Source organism: Rhodnius prolixus, unplaced genomic scaffold, assembly GCF_049639745.1.
Source record: "Rhodnius prolixus isolate KJV_2025 unplaced genomic scaffold, Rpr scaffold_10, whole genome shotgun sequence".
Taxonomy (NCBI): domain Eukaryota; kingdom Metazoa; phylum Arthropoda; class Insecta; order Hemiptera; family Reduviidae; genus Rhodnius; species Rhodnius prolixus.
Genome location: NW_027411615.1, coordinates 16400922 through 16424681, shown reverse-complemented (window position 1 = coordinate 16424681; position 23760 = coordinate 16400922). Strand labels below are relative to the sequence as shown.

At 36.2% G+C, this 23760-nt stretch overlaps 1 protein-coding gene and 1 long non-coding RNA gene across 6 annotated transcripts in view; one reads left to right on the top strand and one right to left on the bottom strand.

Annotated features, from left to right (window-relative positions):
• Positions 1 to 15362, top strand: part of LOC141456921 (uncharacterized) — a 127845-nt gene extending 112483 nt beyond the window's left edge. For 4 of the 5 annotated variants that reach the window (XM_074133330.1, XM_074133331.1, XM_074133329.1 and 1 more), the window contains 12 exons: positions 489 to 592; positions 1722 to 1820; positions 1915 to 2013; positions 4532 to 4735; positions 5243 to 5440; positions 5522 to 5620; positions 7491 to 7589; positions 7698 to 7796; positions 9878 to 9973; positions 10364 to 10583; positions 10819 to 10947; positions 12609 to 15362. In XM_074133330.1, coding sequence (XP_073989431.1) covers positions 489 to 592; positions 1722 to 1820; positions 1915 to 2013; positions 4532 to 4735; positions 5243 to 5440; positions 5522 to 5620; positions 7491 to 7589; positions 7698 to 7796; positions 9878 to 9973; positions 10364 to 10583; positions 10819 to 10947; positions 12609 to 12694 — 1532 coding nt within the window. In that variant the 3' untranslated portion in view covers positions 12695 to 15362. The remainder of the gene's footprint in view (positions 1 to 488; positions 593 to 1721; positions 1821 to 1914; positions 2014 to 4531; positions 4736 to 5242; positions 5441 to 5521; positions 5621 to 7490; positions 7590 to 7697; positions 7797 to 9877; positions 9974 to 10363; positions 10584 to 10818; positions 10948 to 12608) is intronic. The other variant, XM_074133332.1, reaches the window with a different exon arrangement.
• Positions 586 to 23760, bottom strand: LOC141456936 (uncharacterized). The gene is made up of 3 exons (XR_012460125.1): positions 23663 to 23760; positions 1241 to 1330; positions 586 to 1097 (listed from the first exon to the last, which is right to left on the bottom strand). It is a non-coding gene; the product is annotated as an uncharacterized lncRNA (long non-coding RNA).

The following is a 23760-nucleotide window of genomic DNA, read 5'->3' as shown; positions in this document are numbered from 1 at the left end:
ATGTTTAAATTATTTTCATATTTACTGAGCAGAATTTTAAAGTTGGCTACTATGTTTCTATTTTCATATTTCTGTTTATCATTTTTTGATAAATACAAATCAGAAATACAGTACATCCTTAAAAGAGATCTTTGAAAAATTGGGACGTCATAGGGATTTTTTTAAACACAGGTTTTTTTTTTTAAAAAAAAAAGGTTTTTGAACATCAACATTACATCGAAATGTCATGTGAAGTAATAGCAGAAAGAATATATGTATATATTTAAAAAAATGACCGTAAATTTTTTTTAAAGTAAGAAGGAAGGTAAACAAGTTGGTTGTTGCAACGGATGGTGACGGTACTTTGTTATTTATTCCAACAAATAACTCTTTACAAGAGACGTTTTATGTTGCATGTTAGATACAGAATAATATCTTACTGTCACTTCATAATATTTGTTGGAAAAGTTAGCTTCAATATTGAACTTAAAGGTTTTCGCATGTTTCAGTACTGAAGAATGATTTATTGCTCCATGAAGCTGTGATTAAGAGTGATGCTGAAGCTGTAGAACAAGTTTTAAAGGAACCAATAGATGTTAATTCGAGGAATAATGTAAGTGTTTTTTAAAAATTCAATTAATGTAATTTTATTAATGTTTTTTTGAACATCTTCACAATATTTAGAATAACCGTTCTTTAGGGGGAAATGGACTGATCACATCTCCACTTTTTATCAATTTGAAGGGACCATATTCAAATTCTAGCTCATCTTGTAACTCACAATTACTCTTTGAACACTTTGCAAACATATTTATGAACAAAAACAGGCATTTAAGAGAACATCTATAGGTCTTTTTGTTTAGTGAATCTGACTTAATGGCCACATTCATATCTAACAAAAAATAATTTATGCAAAAGGTTTTTTTTGGTAATTTTTTACTACCTCTCTAATAGCGCTACGATTCACAAATAAGGTTTACAATTTTTTGTTCTGCCAGAAAAACTCTGGACGCAGTCCAAATTTGTCGACCAGCAGCACTATTTCAATCGCTCATCACGAGCTTTCCTTAATGGAGTGCTCCAGATGCTAATCTGGTTTGGAGACCAGGCATGCCCTCCTATTAAAAAAAAATTGCTTTGTTTTTTCTTTAGCGGATTCAGTTTCACGTACAGATTAACTGCACAATTAGTCAGCTACCTCTCCGTGAAAATATACAGTACAGCAAGAGTTTTTCGTTGATAGAAGAATTAATTAACTTACCTTATGCGTTAAATGCTTCTTGCTAATAAAATTACTATTGCCTGGTACTTTGTCTTCTAAAATTGTATGAATGTTACCAAAAACTACATCCTAAAACAAAGATGGATAGTTTAACCCTGGATAATATTAAAGATAATAAAGATACAAAGGGAAAAAATTGTTAAAAAGTACGGCTATTTTGAAGCATAATGTTTGTGGTCGTACAGAGAAACTCTTGAACTCCATTTAAACATAATTATCTGAATTATTTGGTTGTTCGTTTTTGATGAGTTCATAGATACCAATTACGGAATCTTTATTTATTATTTGGTTATTATAAAAAAAATTGTGACCTTTTAATCTATCTTAGAATTAAGATACAAAATGTTGAGAAAATCAAAAACAAAAAACAAAGACAACAATTTGTCTAAAGAACTTATAGTGAAATAATCCATTTACCCTATTATCCTACTAAAATGGAATATTTTAATTATGATTACAGTATGGAAGAGCACCAATACATTGGGCAGCTTCTAAAGGAAACACAGATATTATGGAAATGCTCATCGCAGCTAAATGTGACATAGAAGCAAAAGACAAGGTTAGATGTTATTCTGTTTCTAAATAATTCAAGTTAGAAACTTCCTAGAACATACTTATACATTAATGTGACTTTCATCTTTTGATACTTCTAGTATGGGATGAGACCATTATTAATGGCAGCGTGGCATGGTAATAAAGATGCTGTTAAATTACTGATTACCGCAGGTGCTAACGTTAATGCTATTAATAAGGTATGTATGTGTAACAGTTTCATATAATAATTTCTTATTTTAACTACATTGGAATGAATTAAACAAAGTCCAAAACTCTGCAGTATACTGTTCAACTACGAATTATTCAAGACTACCATCTTAGTCGAAGGCTAACCTATATCACAAAAGATACCGGTCACCAAAGAAGGCCTACCATGAACGAGAAGTTACTGCTTAAGCTTTAAATTAAAACAAAAAAAAAATGAACAAAATAGCATGAAAACCTGCGAGAAGCTTGAGACAAAGAGTTTTTAGTGCCAAAATATCAGCCAATACATGTCCTTCAATCTGACGGATAATACTCAATACGAGTAGTGTCGTTTGCTATTTACGGTTTATAACAGTCTATGCAGTAGCTCGTATTACATTTTAATCAGTCGTTCTACTAAAGTCATTTTTTTCTTCAGCTAAATTATCCGAAAATAAGCAACATGCATAATGCATATTTGGTGCGCTACAAGTTGCCTGCGATATGTATTTAAATTTTTAGTTAAAAATGCGTTTATTTTAAAACTTGCATGCACATTGAGAATAACCAAGAAGTTTTTTTAAAGGAGAGGAGTTTGGTTTGAGAAGTAAATCCATTACTATTTTGTGGAAAAACTGTTCTTTCATTTAGTTTACAACACAATCACTATTTTAATGATATTGTTTATAAAAATATGTTCAGTAAATAATTTAAGCAACAGTATCTTTTATAGCTAAAAAAATAATAATTAAGAGTCATATATATTACTTAATTATTATTATAACTTTATCCGGTTCTAGGAATGGTTCCAGGGCTGTAAAAGGGGAAAATGGGTTGTCCGGCGTTAATACGGATTACAGAAAAAAATACGGCATTTTGCCTGGCCCAGAAACCCTCTCCACGCTTCCTTCAAAGGTCGTCAGTCATTTATGGCAAAATGAAAGCCAACGTGTATAGCCAATAAAGCGTTGGAATACGAAAAGATAGTAGTAAGGATCGATGAATGGAAGCCTTCAGAAGCGAAAAAGTTCATTATCAGCCTACGGTATAGCTCAACAAGGTGGGAGGCAATTCGGACGATCGAGGTCTTTTGAAGGGCCTCGGCAGACTACATGTGTCACTAGAAAAAGTCGAGGGACAGATCTTTGCTTAACTGTATAAGAAACTAAGGATTCAAGATTGGCGAGGAATCGGTCAAATAAAAACAACTCGTCTATTTGCCAACGATTCATTGCCTTCTTCAGAAACGTTTCTGTAACTCAACCAACCTGCATAGCCACCCCCTTAAGAAGACAATACATTTGTCGAAACGTTGGCAAATAGACGAGTTGTTTTTATTTGACCGATTCCTCGCCAATCTTGAATCCTTAGTTTAATAATTTACGGTCACGAAGCCTATATATTCACAGCATTACATGCATTGAATAATTTGCCTTGAAAGAGCATTTGTGACTGAGATTTCAAGACTAAAAACCAGTTCTTGAGGGGGCCACAATGAATTTCTAGGTTGTGGTGGAATAGGCTATTTAAGCTAAGCTTACGTCCAAATTTTAGATTAAAAAATTAGGTTTAGTATGCGGACAACAGATGGGTTCACAATTATGTGATAGAAGTGAGATATCTAAGAATAATTTAATCTTATCTTAGAGCTGGAATTTCCAAAAATAATGTGTTGTAATTTACATTTTTGAAGCATTATTATTGGAAAAAAATAGATTTATTTTTTATAATTTCGGGGTTTTGATTCTTAAATCCTCCCTCCTCAGAGCACCTTTGCTAGCTCACATTAATTTTTTTTATTTGGGCGGGAAAGTTATTCTGTTCATATTATTATTATGGAAAAATAAAATAACTATATTGTTTTCGCCCATGATTAATACATATTTCAGAAAAAATCGTCTCACAACGAACGCTGTGAGCATTACGATTTCCTAGGAGCTTGTAATACAGTTAACGTCTTAAATATAATCACAAGGCCTCCTTTCAGGTGTTTGGTTGTACTAAATTGAAATTTGTGTGTCTCCTTCTTTTCTTTCATAAATAAACTTAGATAGCGTCGTCTACGTCTACCCCTCTTTAAGAAGTAAACTAACTCTAGAAGAATTTATCTCAACAGAATTCTCCTAAAATCACTTTATTCTGGAAAACATTTTTTTATAAGGCAGGTTTACTTACTGCAGATTGAAGTAAACATTTCAATTTATTAGAAAAAAATAATTTTGTACTTCTTTTTTTTAAAAAAAAAAATATATACATATATATAAAAGATATTTTCTCCTCTAGCAATCTACCTGATGAAAATGTTAAAAAGTAGGCAGGAATATAAATAAAAGAAAATATACTCGTATCAAGAAGAAATTAGAATTAATTTTTTTTGGAAACACGTATCTTGTTTTATTTGATCCTTTCTTTTTAGTTAAGCTCTATCGATTTATTTTTTTAGTTGAACTTTAATAAAATATTTCATTATATTATTTTTGTATTTGAAAAATTATTATATTTTAATTAAGTGCCAATCAAATGTTTTAGAAACAGTATGGTGTTATTATGTGCGCTGCCAGGAACAACAGGGCAGATGTTGTTGATTTCTTAGTTGATACTTTGGAAAACATTAAACTAGAAGCGATTGATTATGAAGGGCAAACAAGTCTACATCATGCTGCCCAAGCTGGACATTATCAAATTGTACAAAAGTTGCTCAAGTTAGGAGCAAATCCTAATGCCACAAATAATGTAAGTGTCATCTATAAATTCTTTATCAACAAATAATTATTTAAACCATAGGGCTATAAGATTCATTTGTTGATTTGAACATTTTATGGAATAATAGGGAACTTCGGACTCGTGTATTTAATATAATTACAATATTAATAAATAGTACTGGAAAATAACTTTATACTTTTTTTCGTGTGACATCAAAGACTCATTTTTAGCAATGTGTTTTATCTTTAATGCCACTATCATTTCTCTGATAAATACTAAGTTAAGAAATGTGTTTAATGTCTAGTTTTCTCTTACGAATAGATTACTTTTTTATGTAAATGTCCGGTTCGGACCTCTTAGCTAGGAGACTCCAATTAGCCGCTGCCAAAAAATGGTACCGTCTATATCCAATATTTTTTCCTTGAACTCAATTTAATGATGTAAAAATAAAGAAAAAGCTAGCTTAAAAAATTCCTTATATTTAAATATACATACATAATATCAACTTTATTAATAAATTATATGCGGATTTGACAGCAAGGAAGGACACCACTTCATTTAGCATGTGAAAAAGGCCATGAAGAAGTTGTAGAGCTACTAATTGAACACCAATCATTTTTGGAAACTAAAGACAACGATGGAAACACGCCATTGCATATAGTGGTTGAAAATCGTTATACTCAATTATCACATATACTGTTGCAAGGTGGATGTAATGCAGATGTAGATAACAATGTAATAATAATTAAATGTTATTTATTTATTTTGAATATGTTAGAGATTTTTAATAGTTTTAATTATATTTTATTATTTCAGAAGGGATTGACTTCATTGCATATTGCTAGCAGTTTAGGCTGTCGAGGAATTATTGAAGCTTTATTGCAATACGGGAGTGATATTGATAGGCCAACTAAAGTGAGTTTTTCAATTATTATTGATAATTAATGTATTGTAAAGCTACAATAGTTTTAGAAATTATTGGTCTATTTGATTCGAATAGCAAAATGAATTACTGATACCATGATTTGAGAATGTTGTTTGCACTAGAGATAATTATTTTTATTGCACTTATTTGGTAGTGATGTCGACAAGGCAATAATAAATACTATTTAGTACATAGGATCGGACAATGTGCATTTTAAATTCTGGATAGATATTAGTTCTACATAATATGTTACATACTTTTAAAACTAAGTAGCACAAATCGATTTACATTTAGAATATCGAGGAATTGAGACTGTCAACAACTATTCTTTTCTAAGCACCTAGTTTGTGATCCAATTTTCATCAAAAATATAACACGTTTCTGTATAACATTTAGCAGAGCCTGAAACAATGTTGAAACCATTCAAATAGGCCTTCTTTTTGGTTCTATCAACTGACTTGTCAGCTCTTTTAAATTGCATTACGACGTTCCAGCTAAATCTAGTGATTCCCTGTAGACAGGTTGCAGCATCCAAAGTGTTTTTTTAATAAACCTGAATTGGAAGTTCCTTATGTTTTACAGAAGTAGGTTGGTTACTTGTCGATCCTTACTCTTTTCTTCCAGAACTTGCAGCACCTGAATTCGCTGATGTGTATTTTTAAGGGTTAAAAAACAAGAAAAATTGCTATATTACAGCTTTATTTCCTGCAGGAATTGTTTTCTAGTTTATGATCGGTTTATTACTAGCCGATTTCAGCGTAATTTTATTGAAGATATGATGATTTAATTGTTAAAACGTGTTATTAACTTTGTGATACCCATTATCCGCGACTGATGCTTTTTAGAGGATCCTAAGGTTTAGAGGAGCTAGGCTAATTGAAAGGAAGAAGCCGTTTTAACTTTTTTGTTTAAGAGAACCTTCCTACTCTCTGATGTAGATTATGTTATTATGCCTAGAAGCTAGATCCGCGATGGTGAATAATAGATAGACAAATATGTTTACTAACTTTAAATCAAACAATATATAATATAAAACAAAATAAACTTAATTCATCAGAGCAATGGTAATGGTGAACAATATTACTAATAATTCCCGCTATTGCTTCTTGTCTTAAATTAGAAAATTCTGCTTCTGATTTCCAAAATTCGATAGACTTGGTTCATAAATTTTATGCTTTCACCTTAATACCCGAATGCAGTCACGAGTCAATAGTGTCCCACAGCGTACTGAGTCAGTTAATACTAGTAAAGACTATCTCATTTGTGATAGATGAAATCAACTTGCCCGCTATATTTCAGTTTATTGATTACGAATTGAGGCAGAATTTTATTTGTTGTATGAATTCAGCTACCAAAGTAATAGTTAAGTCATGGATGATTCCAAATTGAAGAGTACTTACATTTACTAGCTTAAACATTGTATAATTAATTCAAATTGTATTCTTTTAAATGCTATTTAGCTTCACTGCTAAGTGCAATAGTTTTATTGTTCTCAGTATTTTATTTGTTTTATCCGAGTTTTCCCTAAAATAGTCTCTTATTTTCCAATCATTCTGCAATACTGAAGTGATTTACTGGTGTAAATACAACTTTTGTGCCTAAAAATGAAAGTTCATAATGTTTTCATTCAAAGACTAGTTTCCTTTTCTTGAGCTACTTCCAAATATTTGTTGCTTGTTTTAATCATTGCTTATGTTGAGTTTTTATTTTTTATAAAATTGTTTAATAGATCCCAGCTCATTAGGCGCCATGGCAAATTCAATTTGTTGTTTAGAAATTGTATTGGTGAAAAAATAATTTTTACACATATCTTTTTATATAGTATTTATAAACCATTATCTCGAAAAATAATTTTGGCAGGCAGGTAATACACCGTTACATTTAGCTTGCGAAGCAAATGATGTAGATACTGTTGAACTATTGATATCAAAAGGTGCCGATTTGAATGCACTTAATGAAGTAAGTATATTTTATCTAAAGAATATAATAAAATAACACTTTAAACCTCTCATCTTCAGTTTTTCTTGCATATAAAATAAAAATAAATTTAATGAATTTTATTTTTAGAGATCCCAATCTTCGATGCATATTGCAGCAGAATATGGATATTCGGATATATGTAAATTATTATTAGCAGCAGGAGCTAACATAGAACAAAAGGAGCAGGTAATAATGTTTCTTATTACTTTAATTGGATATTTAAATTAAATCCATTTATCCTTTCAAACACTACTTAACTACAATAGTTGGTTATAAAATTAATTTCCTTAAAAATATGTATATATGTATATTTTAGTTTTACGGCAATTAAAGACAGGCTTCTAAAGAAATGGCATTAGAAGTGGTTAAGTGGTTTAGTTTTTTAACGTAGTTTATAGTTTTCAAAAAGTTATGAACTTAAAAAGTGATATAAATGATTTTGAAATATATGTAGATTAATTTTAAAACAAACAAGCTTAATACGTCCTTTGTGTCTATTTTGGCATGAGTTTTAGTTGGATTGTTTCAGACTTTAGACATTTTGTACTACTTAAAGAACTGTTAAGGGTGAGTTCTTAACGTTCAGGTACAAACAAGATATATACAATTAATAACCTTCAAAACTTTAAGGAGACAGATTGGAAAGTATTGTGATATAAACGTTAACAAAAAAAGAACACATCTCCTCCGCAACAAAATTTTGTCTAATCCTTATGAGAAATACTTTTTTGTTTAACCCGATAAAAATCTGTGTTAGAGTTCAGAAAGTCGTATATTAACTTCAAAGAAATTTTTATAAAACTGCATTGTTAAACTCTATTTTGCATTATATGTTCTGTATGTAACTACAGTCGACTCTCGATAAATCGAAATCCAAGGGACTACAAGAAAAATTCGAATTATCGAGACTTCGAATTATCAAGAAGTTTGAATTATCAAGTAGGGGGAAAAAATTAGAATTATTAAGAGTTTTTATTGTGTATATATGTATGTACATACGTATATTTAAAATACGTATGAGCTTACCTAAGTTTTAGAGATATATAGCCTCAAGTAAAAAAGTAAAAATAATGAAAACGACAAAAAAGAACAAAAAAATTACATATGTATTAACATTTCAATAAATAATAACATAATAACATGTATGTATGTACCTAATTAAAAAAATGAAGAACAGTTTTTTGTTTCAATGTGGTTTGACTTAGTCAAGTGACTTAGGATTGTAGAAAGCGTTGATGGTGGAATATTGAAAGTTTTGGCGATATCTTTTTTTTCGAACCGCTTTTCACGGCCGCGATAATTTTTTCTTTGTCGGACACAGTAAGGGAGACGTACTTCCCATTGTGACAAACTAAGGAAGAGAATTGGAAAGTTAAACAGGGCTGAAAGGAGGGAAACATTACGCAGGAAATGAACAATAAGCGGAAAATGAGAAGTAAACATTACTGGGGAAAATTCGAATTATAAAGAGGGGAAGCGGCCGCGTTCGAATTATAGAGCCTTCTCTCCCCCTGTTGTTAAGAAAAGGATTTCGAATTATCGAGCGTATCTAAATACACTGAATTTTTTCGATTTACCGAAGTTAGCAGCTGTAGAGTTTGAATTATCGAAAAATTCGAATTATCGAGAGTCGACTGTAGTTTTATTCAGTAGTAACGAGAGGGTTGAATACAGAAAAACGCCTTTATTTTACCTTAAGCACATTTGTGGCTGGTGGACAAATAAAAATTTTTACATTTTAATCAAACAAAATGAATGCAGAAGCGCACCTCTAGGTGGAATCGCCTCTGGCCTCCAGTTTTTGATGCTGATTATTACTGAAGAGACGCTAGTCAATTTGGGAAGGAAAGTTTCACTAACTACCTTTATTGAATTAGAACACTTCCGGCAAGAAGACCTTTTTTTCCCAATTTTTATGTTTTTATAATTTTGAGGTGATTCACGAGTACTGGGAAATCCAGAATGAGATTGATTATATTTTGTACAAACATATAATTACTTATATTAAAACTTAGAAGACCGTCTTGAACGCTAAAACATTTTTAAAACCTGGTACTTTCGGGAAAATCTGTAGTGGTCGGGTAAATAGTAAATGTTTTTCTTGATGGTTAAAGGCTGCAGATATATTGTAGTTTTAATTTAAAAATGTGTAAAATTGTTAGAATTAGTGGTGATTTCTGTAATAGAGTGCGCTTTATTTTTCTATTTCCTTTAAAGAAGTATACATAAAAAACTATTTCCATTTTTTTTTTTTTAATTTATCTTAGGGAGGTAGAACGCCATTATACATCGCTGCAAGAGGAAGTTTTACTGCAATTGTTGATATGATCATTAAAACTGCCCGTTTAGATTATCCTGAGCCAGTAAGTAAATTTCAATTTCAGTAAAATAGAACATTTAATGTAAACAGTGTATTTGAACTTTGCAAGCTTTACATAAGATTACAGTTTTTGGACGCCAATAACATAAGATGTTGACGCGCCTTAAATTAAAAAAAAAAAATGCATTTTTTATAACATAATTCAAAGAAACTAGTACTAAGTGGACCCAAGTAATGCAAGGACTCGAAGGTCACAAGACTCGAAGACACAAGTGAAATAAACTTTTTAAATCCTGGCATGTGAAGAGAAACCATTTATTCTGTGTTATTTTAAAATAAATATATACAGTCTAAATCTTTTCTACGTTTTTTAATTTAATATTTAACTTAATACAATAAAAATTACTTAACTAACTAAACATTGAACTTTCAGGAACTTTTGAATTCAAACCAACAATCAGTCAATTCCACCCATAGAAAACTTATATTAAATCAAGATCTACAAAGCAATAAAGTTGTTATTTCAGAAACTCTTAAAGAAGTATTGTGGAAACTTGCCCATCGTCAATTAGGACCAGAACAATGGAAAGAATTAGCAAAACATTGGGCCTTTACAAGTGAACAAATTAAAGCTATTGAACATCAATATACCGGTAAATAATAATTTATTTTCACAGATAATTTAGAGTAATCGTTTATTTATCAGGCGGCTTTTAACAATCAAATTAGGCGTCATGAATTGTATGTCATAACCATAAGAGTATGGAGCGTATACTTTACTGTTACCATCTTTTAACAAAAAAAACAGTCAACTACTCTGTTATATGTACATAATGAGAAAGAGAGAAAGATTTTAAGAAGAAATCCTCTTACATTGTATAATTACAGGTCCATCAAGTTATAAAGAGCATGCGTTTAGAATGTTAACAATATGGGCTGAAGGTTTAGGACCAGATGTAAATGCATTAAAAATACTGCATGAGAGTCTTATTGCGATTAATCAAAAAAATATTGCAGGTAAATCTTTTTTAAATAAATTGAAACACACAAATCATCTATTAATAAAACTGCATCTTAATAATAAAATGAATTCATTTACCTTGGGTCAGAATTTAGAATATGGTACTGTTGACAGTAAATAACTATCAGAACTCGAAGTTGTGAATTCTGTCTTAGCTAAAAACCCACTGTGCAAGTGAAATCATACTGTTTATCAAGACATTCTGAAGACTTAACATTAAGAACTGCCAGCCCATTAAGAATCTTGCACCTTTAGCTGTGAGCCTGTGACCTCAGGATGGTATTCTGACTTACCTTAATATTCCGACATCTACGTCCAGAATCTCTAATCCATCTTAAAAACATTTTTTTTTTTTTTCGGAAATAAGGAAATGGTTTCGTTCTTTCTATAGAAATTCTTTTCTGGGATGACATAGTTATACTGTGCGGATAGTTTTTCTAATTTTAACTGGATTTGTTTCGTTTTGTTTTTTAAGCTCAAAATTTTCTTCAACGTTTAATTAGACCACTATATTTCAATTGCGTATATAATCCTTGCATTGCTCAGAGTAAATTTGGAACTTGTGGAGCTGTTTTAACAAAAGTTTTGTATATTTGAGTGCGCAATTTCATTCCTTATTTTTAACTTGTTCTGGAAGAGTATCGACGAAATTGCTTTCTAAATTAAGGGCAAGTCATGTCAGTCAAACAAAAGTCCTTGCTTACAGAGACTGCAACGGTAGCTAGAAAGTTATTTGAACAATTTACTGTACAAAATGTCAAATGTCTTGAAATCCCCGCTTTATTAAAAAGATAGCTGCCCAGAGCTTTCACATTATTTATTTTTTGGCTTAATTTAAATTCAAAACCTCTCTATTTAAATTTTGACGCATCGCATTTCAGTCTAATCCATCCAAGGTTGACACCTAAAGTAGTATTCATACTAATTCTTCACTCATTAGGCGGTCTGGAAATCAATTCCTCTCTTAAAATCTGGTTTATTTAATCCTTATCAGTCTTTCATATTTTTTTTTCAATGGAATACATACATACACATTCGTGATAAGGAGGACAACCTAAAATTTTGATTTATGAGGTAGATTAGATTGTGAAAAAGGGGGGTTCCACCAAAAAGGGGAAGGAACGCAAGCAATTTCTGAGGTACCTCATATTCTAAATTCTGACAAAAAAGATTCTTAGTATTAATAAAGTTAAATAAGAATTGCATTTTATATCATATTATTCTTTGGCTATTTGATGATCAAAAGCTCTCCTTTCAACCAAGAAATAGAGCGTCAGAACTTATTTATGTTCTGAAATCTGATTTGTTTGGTTTTGGTTCCGAAAACTTGTCTTTTTTTAAATTCCAAACGTTTCAAAGGATTTTTACTTTCATCTGGAGCTAATATAATACTAGATATAGTTTGTGAGAGAAGAACTGACTCTACAGATAAAGGTATACACTACATATCCCTCCGAATTATAACAACCACTGTTGTGAGCTTCATCCGTGTCGAATCGTTTGGCATTTAGAGAAAGATGTGTTTGCAAGGACTACATCCATCAAACCAAGGATGCCAGGACATACAAGAAAAAAATAAAGTCAACAATTAAGTAAGTATCACAGGCATTATTTTTTTATTGCTAATTTTTACTTTGTTTTTGTTTTTTTGTTTAAGATTCAGTAAAGAAAAAATTAAATGCTGAAAAAGAAGAAATGACTGAAACCAAAAGAAAGTGTTGCAAAGCTTGTAATGTTATTTAATTTAAAGAAAGCAAAAATATACTAGAGCAAAATACATTAACAACGTAATTCATGAAAATGATATCTCATCTCTAATCTTCTAAAGATAATTCTTATAGAACAGAATTTATTTTTTTAATGTATGCATAAACTATTTTTAAATATACGTAACTAGGTAAAAACTAGATAAAAGTGTATAACAATTATTATATATTTACTTGTATAATTTTAAAGAAGATAATTTTAAATTCGTTTGCTGCCTATTTTTTTGTTATTTTTCTGTATCTATAATTCAAAAAGTAACAAAACCTTTTCATGTTACTTTAAATTTCTTTAAAGTCATGGCAATAATTTTTAGGAAAATTCTTATTTGCTCTTAATTTATGTTTTGTTAAAAATTATTAATGTGTAACAACAAATTATACTTCATTTAAAAATTTAGGCAACTTTAAACACTTAAAAGTAGGATCAAATGTCAATTAATCGTTTTTATCACTAATTCCATTGTTGAAGCACTGGATATTTTCTTCTTCTTATCGGCCTATTGGTCTTCTTATTATTAGGTAATTTATTTATAAACAATTATATGTTCAAAAGATGTCATATCTAAACGTTATTTCCAATCCTGTTAAAAGAATATATTTCCTAGTCATATGTTTTCCCCTCCCCTTTTTTAAAAGCCAAATTTCTGGCAATGCACTGCTTAGATTTTTCATCTTTTTAACAAGATTCTATATTATTTATTTTTAACAATAGATCATTTCCTATAATTAATTATAGTAAGAAGAAGATTATAGAGAAACATGAGAATTTTAGAAGATTGTAAATACTATTATAAATTTCATTAAACTAATTATTGTGTTAAATTTCTTTACCTAATAAACATACATAATCCTGCTCAAAATATTATCCTGAAACTTTAAAATTGCTTATTTTATTTATAATAAAGTTCAAAATATGTGAAATTCAATGATTAGTGAAATTTGAAAGATGCAAATAACTGTTAGAAACTTATTTACAAAAGTTTATACTATTATTAAGTCTTTATTATCAAGTCATTTAGAGGAAAAGGAATTATAAATAATTAAATGAATTTATAATTAGGTAAAAATTATGTTTCTTGCTTGCTGTAGGAGCTAAAAGGCTAAATAATTATAATAAAAATAAATCTTTAAAAACATCCTGGATTAGCTAGAGAATAGCTAGTGCAAGTAAATAATGTCTTAGTGAATGAAGTCAACCTCATAGTCTGACAACAAAAATGAAAAGCAAACAATATTTTAATGGCAAAGGTTGATTTCTCACGCAAAAAATCTTGTTAAACCGAAAAAAAAAATTCCTATGTAGACAATTACTTTCTCCATGAGTCATCAAACTAACTTGTTGCTATTGATTAGTGCAAATTAAAGTAAAATCAACTTTTAACAGTATGGACAAAGATATCTGTAAGGGGCGCTTACCAACCCGCACGGTGAGGAAACAGGAACCGGTCACTCCAACCACACTTCAATATAATTACAGATTTTGGCCATAGTATTTATTTACAATAATTTAAAATAATTTATTTACAATAACAAAAAAGGGACAAACAAATTATCAACAAATACCCCAATGTAAATCGGATCCTACGCTCCACACCTTACATAAACCAACCCCGTTGAATATTCCCCACTAACTACAAGTATCAATCCAGACCTAGCAACCACTGAGTCGACCCGACTGGGGCTCAACCAATACCGTAATGAAATTACCACTGGGTTACCACTTACCAGCCAACAGGACCATCCAGCCGACGATCTCCTTCAACCGCATCAGTCCTCTTTACCTTCAGACCACTGGCTCCACGCTAGACCCCTGGCTCCTCTGCTAGATAGCTGGCTCCTCCGCTAGATAGCTGGCTCCTCTGCTAGACAGCTGGTTCCTCCGCTGGACAACGGGCCCTCCGAAAAATGAGTGAGAGCCTGGCCAGCCAGTAGCCCAGTTTTTATATATGATACGGTGTCGACTCAGCGGTTCCTACACCTTTCGTAATTTAATTAGTGATTTTCCTCCTTGTCCTAATTCTTATAACCCCGATTACAACACAATTCAGAGAGTAAACTACCTAAATTAAATAAAATTTATTTTCTTGTTTAAAAACTAAGTATCCCAAAGACTTTCTACAAAATGTTATGAATAGCTGGACCCTTACACTACTCCCCCCTTTTCAAAAGTGAAGCCCCTGAGGCTACACTTTTCACACCCTCCTGATCTAAGTTTACTACTTCTATTTTGCTTTGCTACGTTTAAAGAGACTATGTTAGTGAGACTGCTTCTGCTGCTAAAGCTACTGCTCCTGATCGGCTGCTACTGCCACCCTAGCAGCCTCTTCTACGCGCCTGCTGCAGCTGTTCCTACTGCAACTGCTGCTGCCACTTATTCTGCTACTGGTGCTCTGCTGCTTCAACTTCTGCTGTAACTGCTACTGTTGCAACTGCGACTGCGGCAGCTGCTACTGCTTCTTATGCCACTGGTTCTGCTGCTGCTGCAGCTACTGCCACTTAACTGCTGCTCCGCTTCTTCTGCTACTGCTATTGCTTTTACTGCTCCTGCTACCACGGCTACTGGTACTGCTTATATTGCAACTGATGCTACGCTTCGCTGGTGGTTCGACTGAAGGAGCTCTTGGCAATGGAATGGTGTCCTGTGGCCAGCTACAACCCAGTGGGTAAAGAATTCTTCACCCGAGATAGAATTTCGCTTAGCTCCCTTGGTGGTAAGAGCTCCGAGCTAAACCCACTTACTGTAGTCGACTCAATGGCTGGGTGTAACCTACTTATTTCTATTAGCGATCTTAGAGTGACCAGCTCCAGATTCCTCAACACTGTAGAATACCCCAGGTACGCTCGGAGACCGATGGTAATGTTAGTCACTTCCGCTTCTAAGGTGGCCAAGCTCAGTTGTACTTTGACGCTTAATTCATTCAATTCATTCTCTTACGACGTGTCGCTGGCGTAGCGCGTACGGGGACCTGGGTCTCGGGGTTACGGAAAGGGGTGGTACCCAATCTGAATCCCCTACCGGTTCCGGTTCCGGGGAGTCGGGCCACATCCGCGAGAATTCCTCTGAAAAATCGTCCAAGCGCTCGCCCCGGGAACTCGCACTTCCCAACGACTCTCCAGACCCTTGGCTTTCCTCCGCTAGGATATTATCTCTTCGGCCACCTATAGGGCTGGGACTGCGGGGGGGTAGAACCATCTCGTCTATGTCACCCTCGCCTTCTTGCTCGGGGCTACCTGTCGTTTCCCTCCGCGGCCCTTCACTTACATCCTGTAATTCCAAGGGTTCTATGGGGACCCCTCTTCTTGCAGGTTTGAGGCGGTTGATATGTACTGTGACCAACCGATCTCCCTTGACCTTCAGTTGGTAGGTTAACTCGGATAGTCGCCGCACCACCGGAAAAGGCCCCTCCCAGGGTTTACTGAATTTTTTCGCGGTCCCTGGTCCTGGCACGGGGTTGTGCAAAAACACGAGCTCCCCCTCCTCAAACAGGCGACTTTGCCTCGTTTGATTGGCATAGCGAGCGTGCTCCTCAGCGGCTAACCTACTTCGCTCTTTCACTTCTTGGTACGCCTCTTTTAGTCTATCAGCTAAGTCTTCTAGCGTATGTCGATGGTCGGTCTCTCCCACATGGTCCACCCTACAATCAAATGGGTTCTCTAACTCCCGGCCATATATCACACGATTGGGGGAGTATCCTGTCGCCGAATGAGGAATTGAACGATAGGCCATTAAAATGAATGGAATCCATGTATCCCAGTCCCTTCCATCCTTCCGCACATAGTGCGATAAGGATTCTACTAAGGTGCGATGGAGCCTTTCTACCATGCCATTACTCTGAGGATGGTATGGCGTAGTCTGGATTTTCTTAATTCCTAAGCACTTGCAGAGACTTTTCATGAGATCGGACACAAAATTCCTACCCTGATCGGTGAGTAATCGCCGGGGTACCCCATGTCTGGTGATGATGTGTACCACCAAACTTTTAGCCACTACGAACGCACTTTGTTCTTGCAAGGGGATGGCTTCTGCGTATCGGCTGAAGTGATCAATACATGTCAGGAGATACCTATTTCCCCTTCCTGTTGTTGGTAGAGGCCCCACAATGTCCATGGATATCATTTCAAATGGGGCAGAAGCTACATAAGACTCCCCTAAAGGGGCTGAGAGTCCCACAGGGCTCTTCCTACGGGCACAAGTGTCACACTCGGACACATAGTTCTTGATGTCTTGAACCAGGGAAGGCCAGAAGTATTTGGATTGGACCAGCTTCAGCGTTCGGCGGCTGCCTGGGTGGCCCGCCCAGGGTTGGTCATGACATTGTTGTATGACCTTGGTTTTCCATTTCTCTGGCACCAACAGCCTTTGCCCCTCTGTTGGGTATTTCGGATTAACCCAGTACAACACTCCATCATTATCGGCGCATACACGCTGGGGACACTGTTCTAGGAGGGTCTGGCACCAAGGTTGTTGTTGTTGATCTCTCATTAGTTGCTCTCTAACTTTCTTATCCAAAAGGACTACGACCACGGCCCTGCTTAACGCGTCCGCATTAGTGTGGCGTTTTCCCGGTTTGTGTTCGACTTCATAATCGAATTCCATCAGCCTAAGCGCCCATCGCGTGAGTCTAGATGAAGGATCCTTTAAATTAAGCATCCACCGCAGTGGCGCGTGGTCGGTAACAAGTTTGAAGCGACGGCCGTATAAATAACACCGAAACTGCGCGGTGGCCCAGACAACGGCCAACAGCTCCCTCTCCACTGTAGCATATCTCCGCTCAGCATGGTTGAGTTGGCGGCTGGCATAGGCAATAGGCCGTTCGTGCCCATTGTTTTTTTGAGAAAGGACAGCCCCTAAGGCGACGCCCGAGGCATCGGTAGCTAGGATGAACTGCTCCTGGAAATCTGGGTACACGAGCACAGAGTCTGAACATAACCAGTGCCTGAGAATATCAAAGGCCTCATTCTGTGCCACTCCCCAATAGAAGGGTTCGTCTTTTTTTGTCAAGGATGTCAATGGCGTGGCTATTTCGGCGAAATTTTCAATAAAGCGCCTGTAGTACCCCACTAGACCCAGGAATGCACGCACTTGGGACACATCTTGTGGAACCGGATATTCGCGGATGGCGCTCAACTTCGCGGGGTCAGGTTTCACGCCCTCCCCCGTTACCAAATGGCCTAAGTAATTCACCTCAGTTTGTGCAAACTTGCACTTAGCTATTTTTACTTTCAAATTTGCCTGGGCGAAAATCCCTAAAATGTGGTCTACTCGGGATGCATGCTGTTCGATGTCACGACTAAAAACTATTACGTCATCCAAATATACAAAACATTCCATTCCCTTAACCTCTGCTAACAATCGGTCCATCAACCGTTGGAACGTTGCGGGTGCTCCACATAATCCGAACGCCATGCGGCGATATTCAAAGTGCCCTTCGGAGGTACTGAAGGCGGTCTTATGCGCGTCATCGGGGTGGATGGGAATCTGGTGATACCCGCTAGCCAGATCAAGTGTAGTGAAATAGACGCTACGGCCAAGTCCCTCCAAAGTCTCCTGTATAAGAGGCAGGGGGTAGGTGTCGGCCCTCGTAACTGCATTAAGGCCTCTGTAATCTGTACAGAAACGCCACTGCTCGCCCTCGCCTTCCACGGATTTCTTTTTGACTAAAACTACCGGGGCACTCCAAGGACTATCTGAGGGCACAATAATACCCTTTTGTAGCAACTCTTGAATTTGCGTTTTCATTTCATTTCGTAAATAGTAAGGGACACGATAAGGCCTTTGAATAATAGGTGGAGCGTCCCCTGTAGGTATTCGATGAAACACTTCTAGTGCACAACCACGCCCGTCTAACCCTGGGTCTTGGAACACGGCCGCATGTTTCTTCAGTACTTTCAATACAGCTTGCTGCTCTTCCGAGGAAAGGTGCTCCGTTTTACGACTTAGCTCCGCTAATAACTCCGCACTAATTACACCCACATTACGTTCTTTTCCATTCCGTTCCTCATTTTTCTCGATTCCCTCAACATAACCTAACACCTGATTCTTCTCGATTTTCACTCCCCGATTAGTCAGGTTTATTACTTTGGTGCATACATTGGGTTTTGCCCCTAGAACACGCGCCACTCGTACCCCTTTTTGCTTCACCTCCACCGGCTCAATCATAACTTCTTGTTCAATTCCCTCAGGGTACCTTACCTGTACTAATCGTTCTGACTTTGGTGGTACTTCCACCTCGTTCAACGAACGAACCCACACCAATTTACGAGCGGTACCACCCTTGCCACACTCATCAATGCAGCCCTCTATATTTTTTCTTTCCTGCTTGCCACCCTCTGGGTCAGGCGGGAGAGATCCGCTTCCGAATGACTCTTCCCCTGTTCTTAAAGGTATCCCGCTAAGCCTGCCTCTCGTGACAGGGTAGGGCTGGGGGTGACATTTATACCATCGTTCGATAGCTGTATCTACAGCTCGGACCAATTCACCGAATCTCAACTCCCCACTACCTACTTCCTGGCTAGCAACCTGAACCGGTTTGACCTCTAGGCTGGGTTGGCGTAAGTCAATTGTAATTCCCATTCGCCTCATGAGATCGAGTCCCAGTATTCCATCCAGACGAGTTTTTAAGTCCGCGATGTATACTTTGTGAGATAAGGTCTTCCCTTTCAGTGTACATCGTGTATTCTGCTGCCCTCGAATTCTCAGTGGGTTTCCGGTTACCCCGGTGGCCCCAATATCGGCTGGTTCCAGTGGGACATCATGTACCGGCCGTTTAAGTATGGTAATTTCTGACCCGGTATCTAACAATAAACAGCGTGTAATCCCGTTAATATTAACACCGACCTCCAATCCCCCTCCTCCGTTTAACAGGATGTTAGTTATGGCAAATGTGCCCCTTCGGCCTAATGATCTGGCCCCGGGGCCTCTGCCAGATCGTTTCCTTTTGGGTTTTTACTGACCATTTTTGCCGCACTTACACGATTACCACGTCGACACCACCGAGCTAGGTGGCCCGATTGCCCACAGGTAAAACAAGGCCCTAGGGCGCGGCCCCTGGGTTCCGTTATATTCCTTTTGATAGGCGGGGTGTGGCATTCCCTCGCAAAATGGCCCGGAAGTCCACATCGGAAACAGGTAAGAAGGTTCTTCGTGGTCTCCATCACGTTTCCCTTGCTTGGATCCTCCCGTTCAACTGCAAAGCTTTCCCGAGAGACAGGTTCCCTGTTCGTTTTTTGTGCCACGGCCATAGCCCTCTGTACTGCCTCGCGAAGGTCTGTGGGCGGCAGAAAAGCCAGCAATCGCCCCGCCTCTCCCCTTACGCCCGCTATAAAAGCCGCTAACACTCTACGCTCCTTCTCCTTCCGCCCCCATACGCTCTCCGCTTCTGTTTCCGCTTTGAACAGAATTCGGTTGCCAAGGGAGGTGACCCTATCAGCAAAGGCCTGGGCAGTCTCATCTCGGCCTTGCCTAGCGCTCACTAATTCCCTGATATAGTAATCTGGGGTCTGCACGTCCTTGAACCTCTCTAGCAGTGCAGATTTGAATGACGCGAAGCTGCTTTCCGGGCTGATCAATTCCGGATGTGACGCGATATACGTAGCTGCGGCCCCCGTGAGCTTGGCCTCGCAAATCATCTGTCTATCGGCCGCGTCCCATCGCCCGCTCGCGGCGACCCTTTCAAACTTCGCGAAAAATTCTTCAACAGGTAGCGACCCCTCCTCGCCCGACCAGGGTTTTATTAGATTTTGTAAGGATAAGTCCCTCCGAGGAGCTTCCTCCCGGCGACTAAATGACTCATTGGCCGCCCGCAAGGTCTGAAGTTGCGCCTCAAGCTCCTTAATTCGCTCCGTTGACATGATGGACGACTAGTTGATGGCGATGGAACCCCTGTGATTATAAGGTTCGCTATCTAGTGTTGTGTTTTTTTTTTTTTTTTTTTGTGGAATTCGGAATATAGAAAGAGGGATGTATTTATTCAATAGACAACGGCTATTGACAAAGGAAATGAGGGAGATAAAATTAGAATAACCTCTTCAGTTATCACATACCGCTGGATCATCAGTATATAATAATAGTCTGGTAAGAATAGCAACGTTAACAACATAACTCAAGGATAAAAGAATTGCTGTTCGATTTCTGACCTACTGATGATTGCTGAGCTGGCACCGCGCGCGCTCCACGTGGTCCGACTGACGGATTATTCTAACCATTTTATTATTGTGTTTATTTATTGGATAGGCAACTGCTAACTGGGGTTCGCGGTGTATTTTTGCAACACCCCACACCTGACACCAATTGTAAGGGGCGCTTACCAACCCGCACGGTGAGGAAACAGGAACCGGTCACTCCAACCACACTTCAATATAATTACAGATTTTGGCCATAGTATTTATTTACAATAATTTAAAATAATTTATTTACAATAACAAAAAAGGGACAAACAAATTATCAACAAATACCCCAATGTAAATCGGATCCTACGCTCCACACCTTACATAAACCAACCCCGTTGAATATTCCCCACTAACTACAAGTATCAATCCAGACCTAGCAACCACTGAGTCGACCCGACTGGGGCTCAACCAATACCGTAATGAAATTACCACTGGGTTACCACTTACCAGCCAACAGGACCATCCAGCCGACGATCTCCTTCAACCGCATCAGTCCTCTTTACCTTCAGACCACTGGCTCCACGCTAGACCCCTGGCTCCTCTGCTAGATAGCTGGCTCCTCCGCTAGATAGCTGGCTCCTCTGCTAGACAGCTGGTTCCTCCGCTGGACAACGGGCCCTCCGAAAAATGAGTGAGAGCCTGGCCAGCCAGTAGCCCAGTTTTTATATATGATACGGTGTCGACTCAGCGGTTCCTACACCTTTCGTAATTTAATTAGTGATTTTCCTCCTTGTCCTAATTCTTATAACCCCGATTACAACACAATTCAGAGAGTAAACTACCTAAATTAAATAAAATTTATTTTCTTGTTTAAAAACTAAGTATCCCAAAGACTTTCTACAAAATGTTATGAATAGCTGGACCCTTACAATATCCATTTTCTTTACTATCGATGCTCAATTTTCACCAGTATTTTTCGTAATTTCAGTCAAGTGGTAAATGATCTTCAGACTAGCGCACATTAAAATTTTGCTCATGAATTCATAAATAGTTCATTGAAAAGAATTATTGATCTACTTAGAATAGATATGGACCTAAAGGGGCTTTGGATAGACTAAAGTTTTCCTCTCTATGACGAATAATACTTAATTAATCTTGAAAGAAATAAGAAAGGGCATTTCTCATTATTAATTGGTGTAAATATATCTTTGGCATTAAGTAGCAGAATAATTATCTTCAATAAAGCCCTCAGTCATTTTATTTTCATTGGCCTTATTAAGTGTACATAGCAGTTCAATTTTATTTTATATATTATTAGGACCATAAAAAAAACTCTTAAATGACCAATAAATAATGTTAACGAAAACTTTCATACTACTGAAAAAAATTATATCAATGATGAAGTATTTATTTAAGAATTATTTTATGTTTTGAGTCTTTTAGTGCACTCAATGGTCACTTTCATAAAGTAATTTTAGTAATTAAATAAACGTAATAATTATATAGCCTTTCTTCTTCCACCTGTACTTCCTATTTTTTTGTATTTCATATTTTACGACTTAAAAAAAAATTATTAATTTCTCAATAAGTTTTCTTTTGTAGGTTTCATAATTCAATCCTTATCCTGATTGGATATAGATGGGGTCCATGACAGGCACTTGGCCTGGAATAAAGTGGTTTTTTAAGATGGGTTATTTATTAATCAAACCAACAAAATTTCATTTCTAAGGAATGAAAATAGCAAACTTCCGCATGACTCATTCTTTACATCTTATTTATGTATTTATTTATTGTCTGCCCACTTTGTAGCTATTGATGGTGGGGGAGTATATAGATTTTATGAGGCAAAAAACTGCCGGTTTCTTCTTATGGTTTCCTTGATGAGCCCAGGTAGTTATCAGGTGCTGGAAGAGTATTTCCATACTTTATCCATTTTAATTTAATTTGGGGGTTTTGGGGGGGGATATCTTTGAGAAGGATGGCGTATGTCAGCGTAGCCCATATGAAATTCAATTTGCATTATGAAATACAACTAAGTGAACAGAACCCTTTAATAATTATCTGGAGATGAAAAATGTTGTCTGTATCGAGAGAACGCAATCCAGAGACCAGAAGTACACTGGAAAAAGCTCCAGCTACCAAAAACCTCAGATGTTGACGCGCCTTAAATTAAAAAAAAAACACTTCATTTGACTATCTCCAGGACCCTGGTGTCTTTAGAGGCGTTTTTTTTTTTATTCCTTAACAACGTTTGAAAAGTAGAGCAAAGCACAAACGATGGAATTGCAACAATGTTTCATAAAACAGGTGCCAAAAGGACGCTGAAAACTTTGACTGAGGTGATGGTGAGCTATCGATTCACACAGTTTCGTAAAGATCTATGACAAATAAACGGGTGATATTAAAATGAAATGCAATCATTATATCCTGGATTTTATCTGTCGTAATACGCATATTTTTATTCTATTTCTTATCTTTTTCATTCCACATGGGTGAAAATCTGAATCCAGTAAGAAATTGAAAACATGCTAGTTACGGATAAAACAATATTATCGAGCCTGCAAACCTAACAAAATTTTCAACGTGACTATTATAGATGAGTACTACATAGCAGATGAAAAATTATCTACTTATTCTTGAAATATTGTGTTTTGTTTATTAGCGAGAATGCCTGCAAAATTACCACAGAATGTTCCAAGATGCATATTTAAATTTATTAAGAAGTAAATAAGATAGAACTGATAGCATAATATTTAAATTTCGCTTATTTAATTTTTCCATTACAGATTGCACCTAGACCCAAGTTTACATGCTTAAATAACAATTTTTTATTTACCTGAACTTTTGAGGGACTGAGTGATAAGCACTATATGGTCAGGTGAGGTGTCGAAGTCCAAAAAAGCATTTGAATTTGAAAAGCAATGCAAAGCGTTC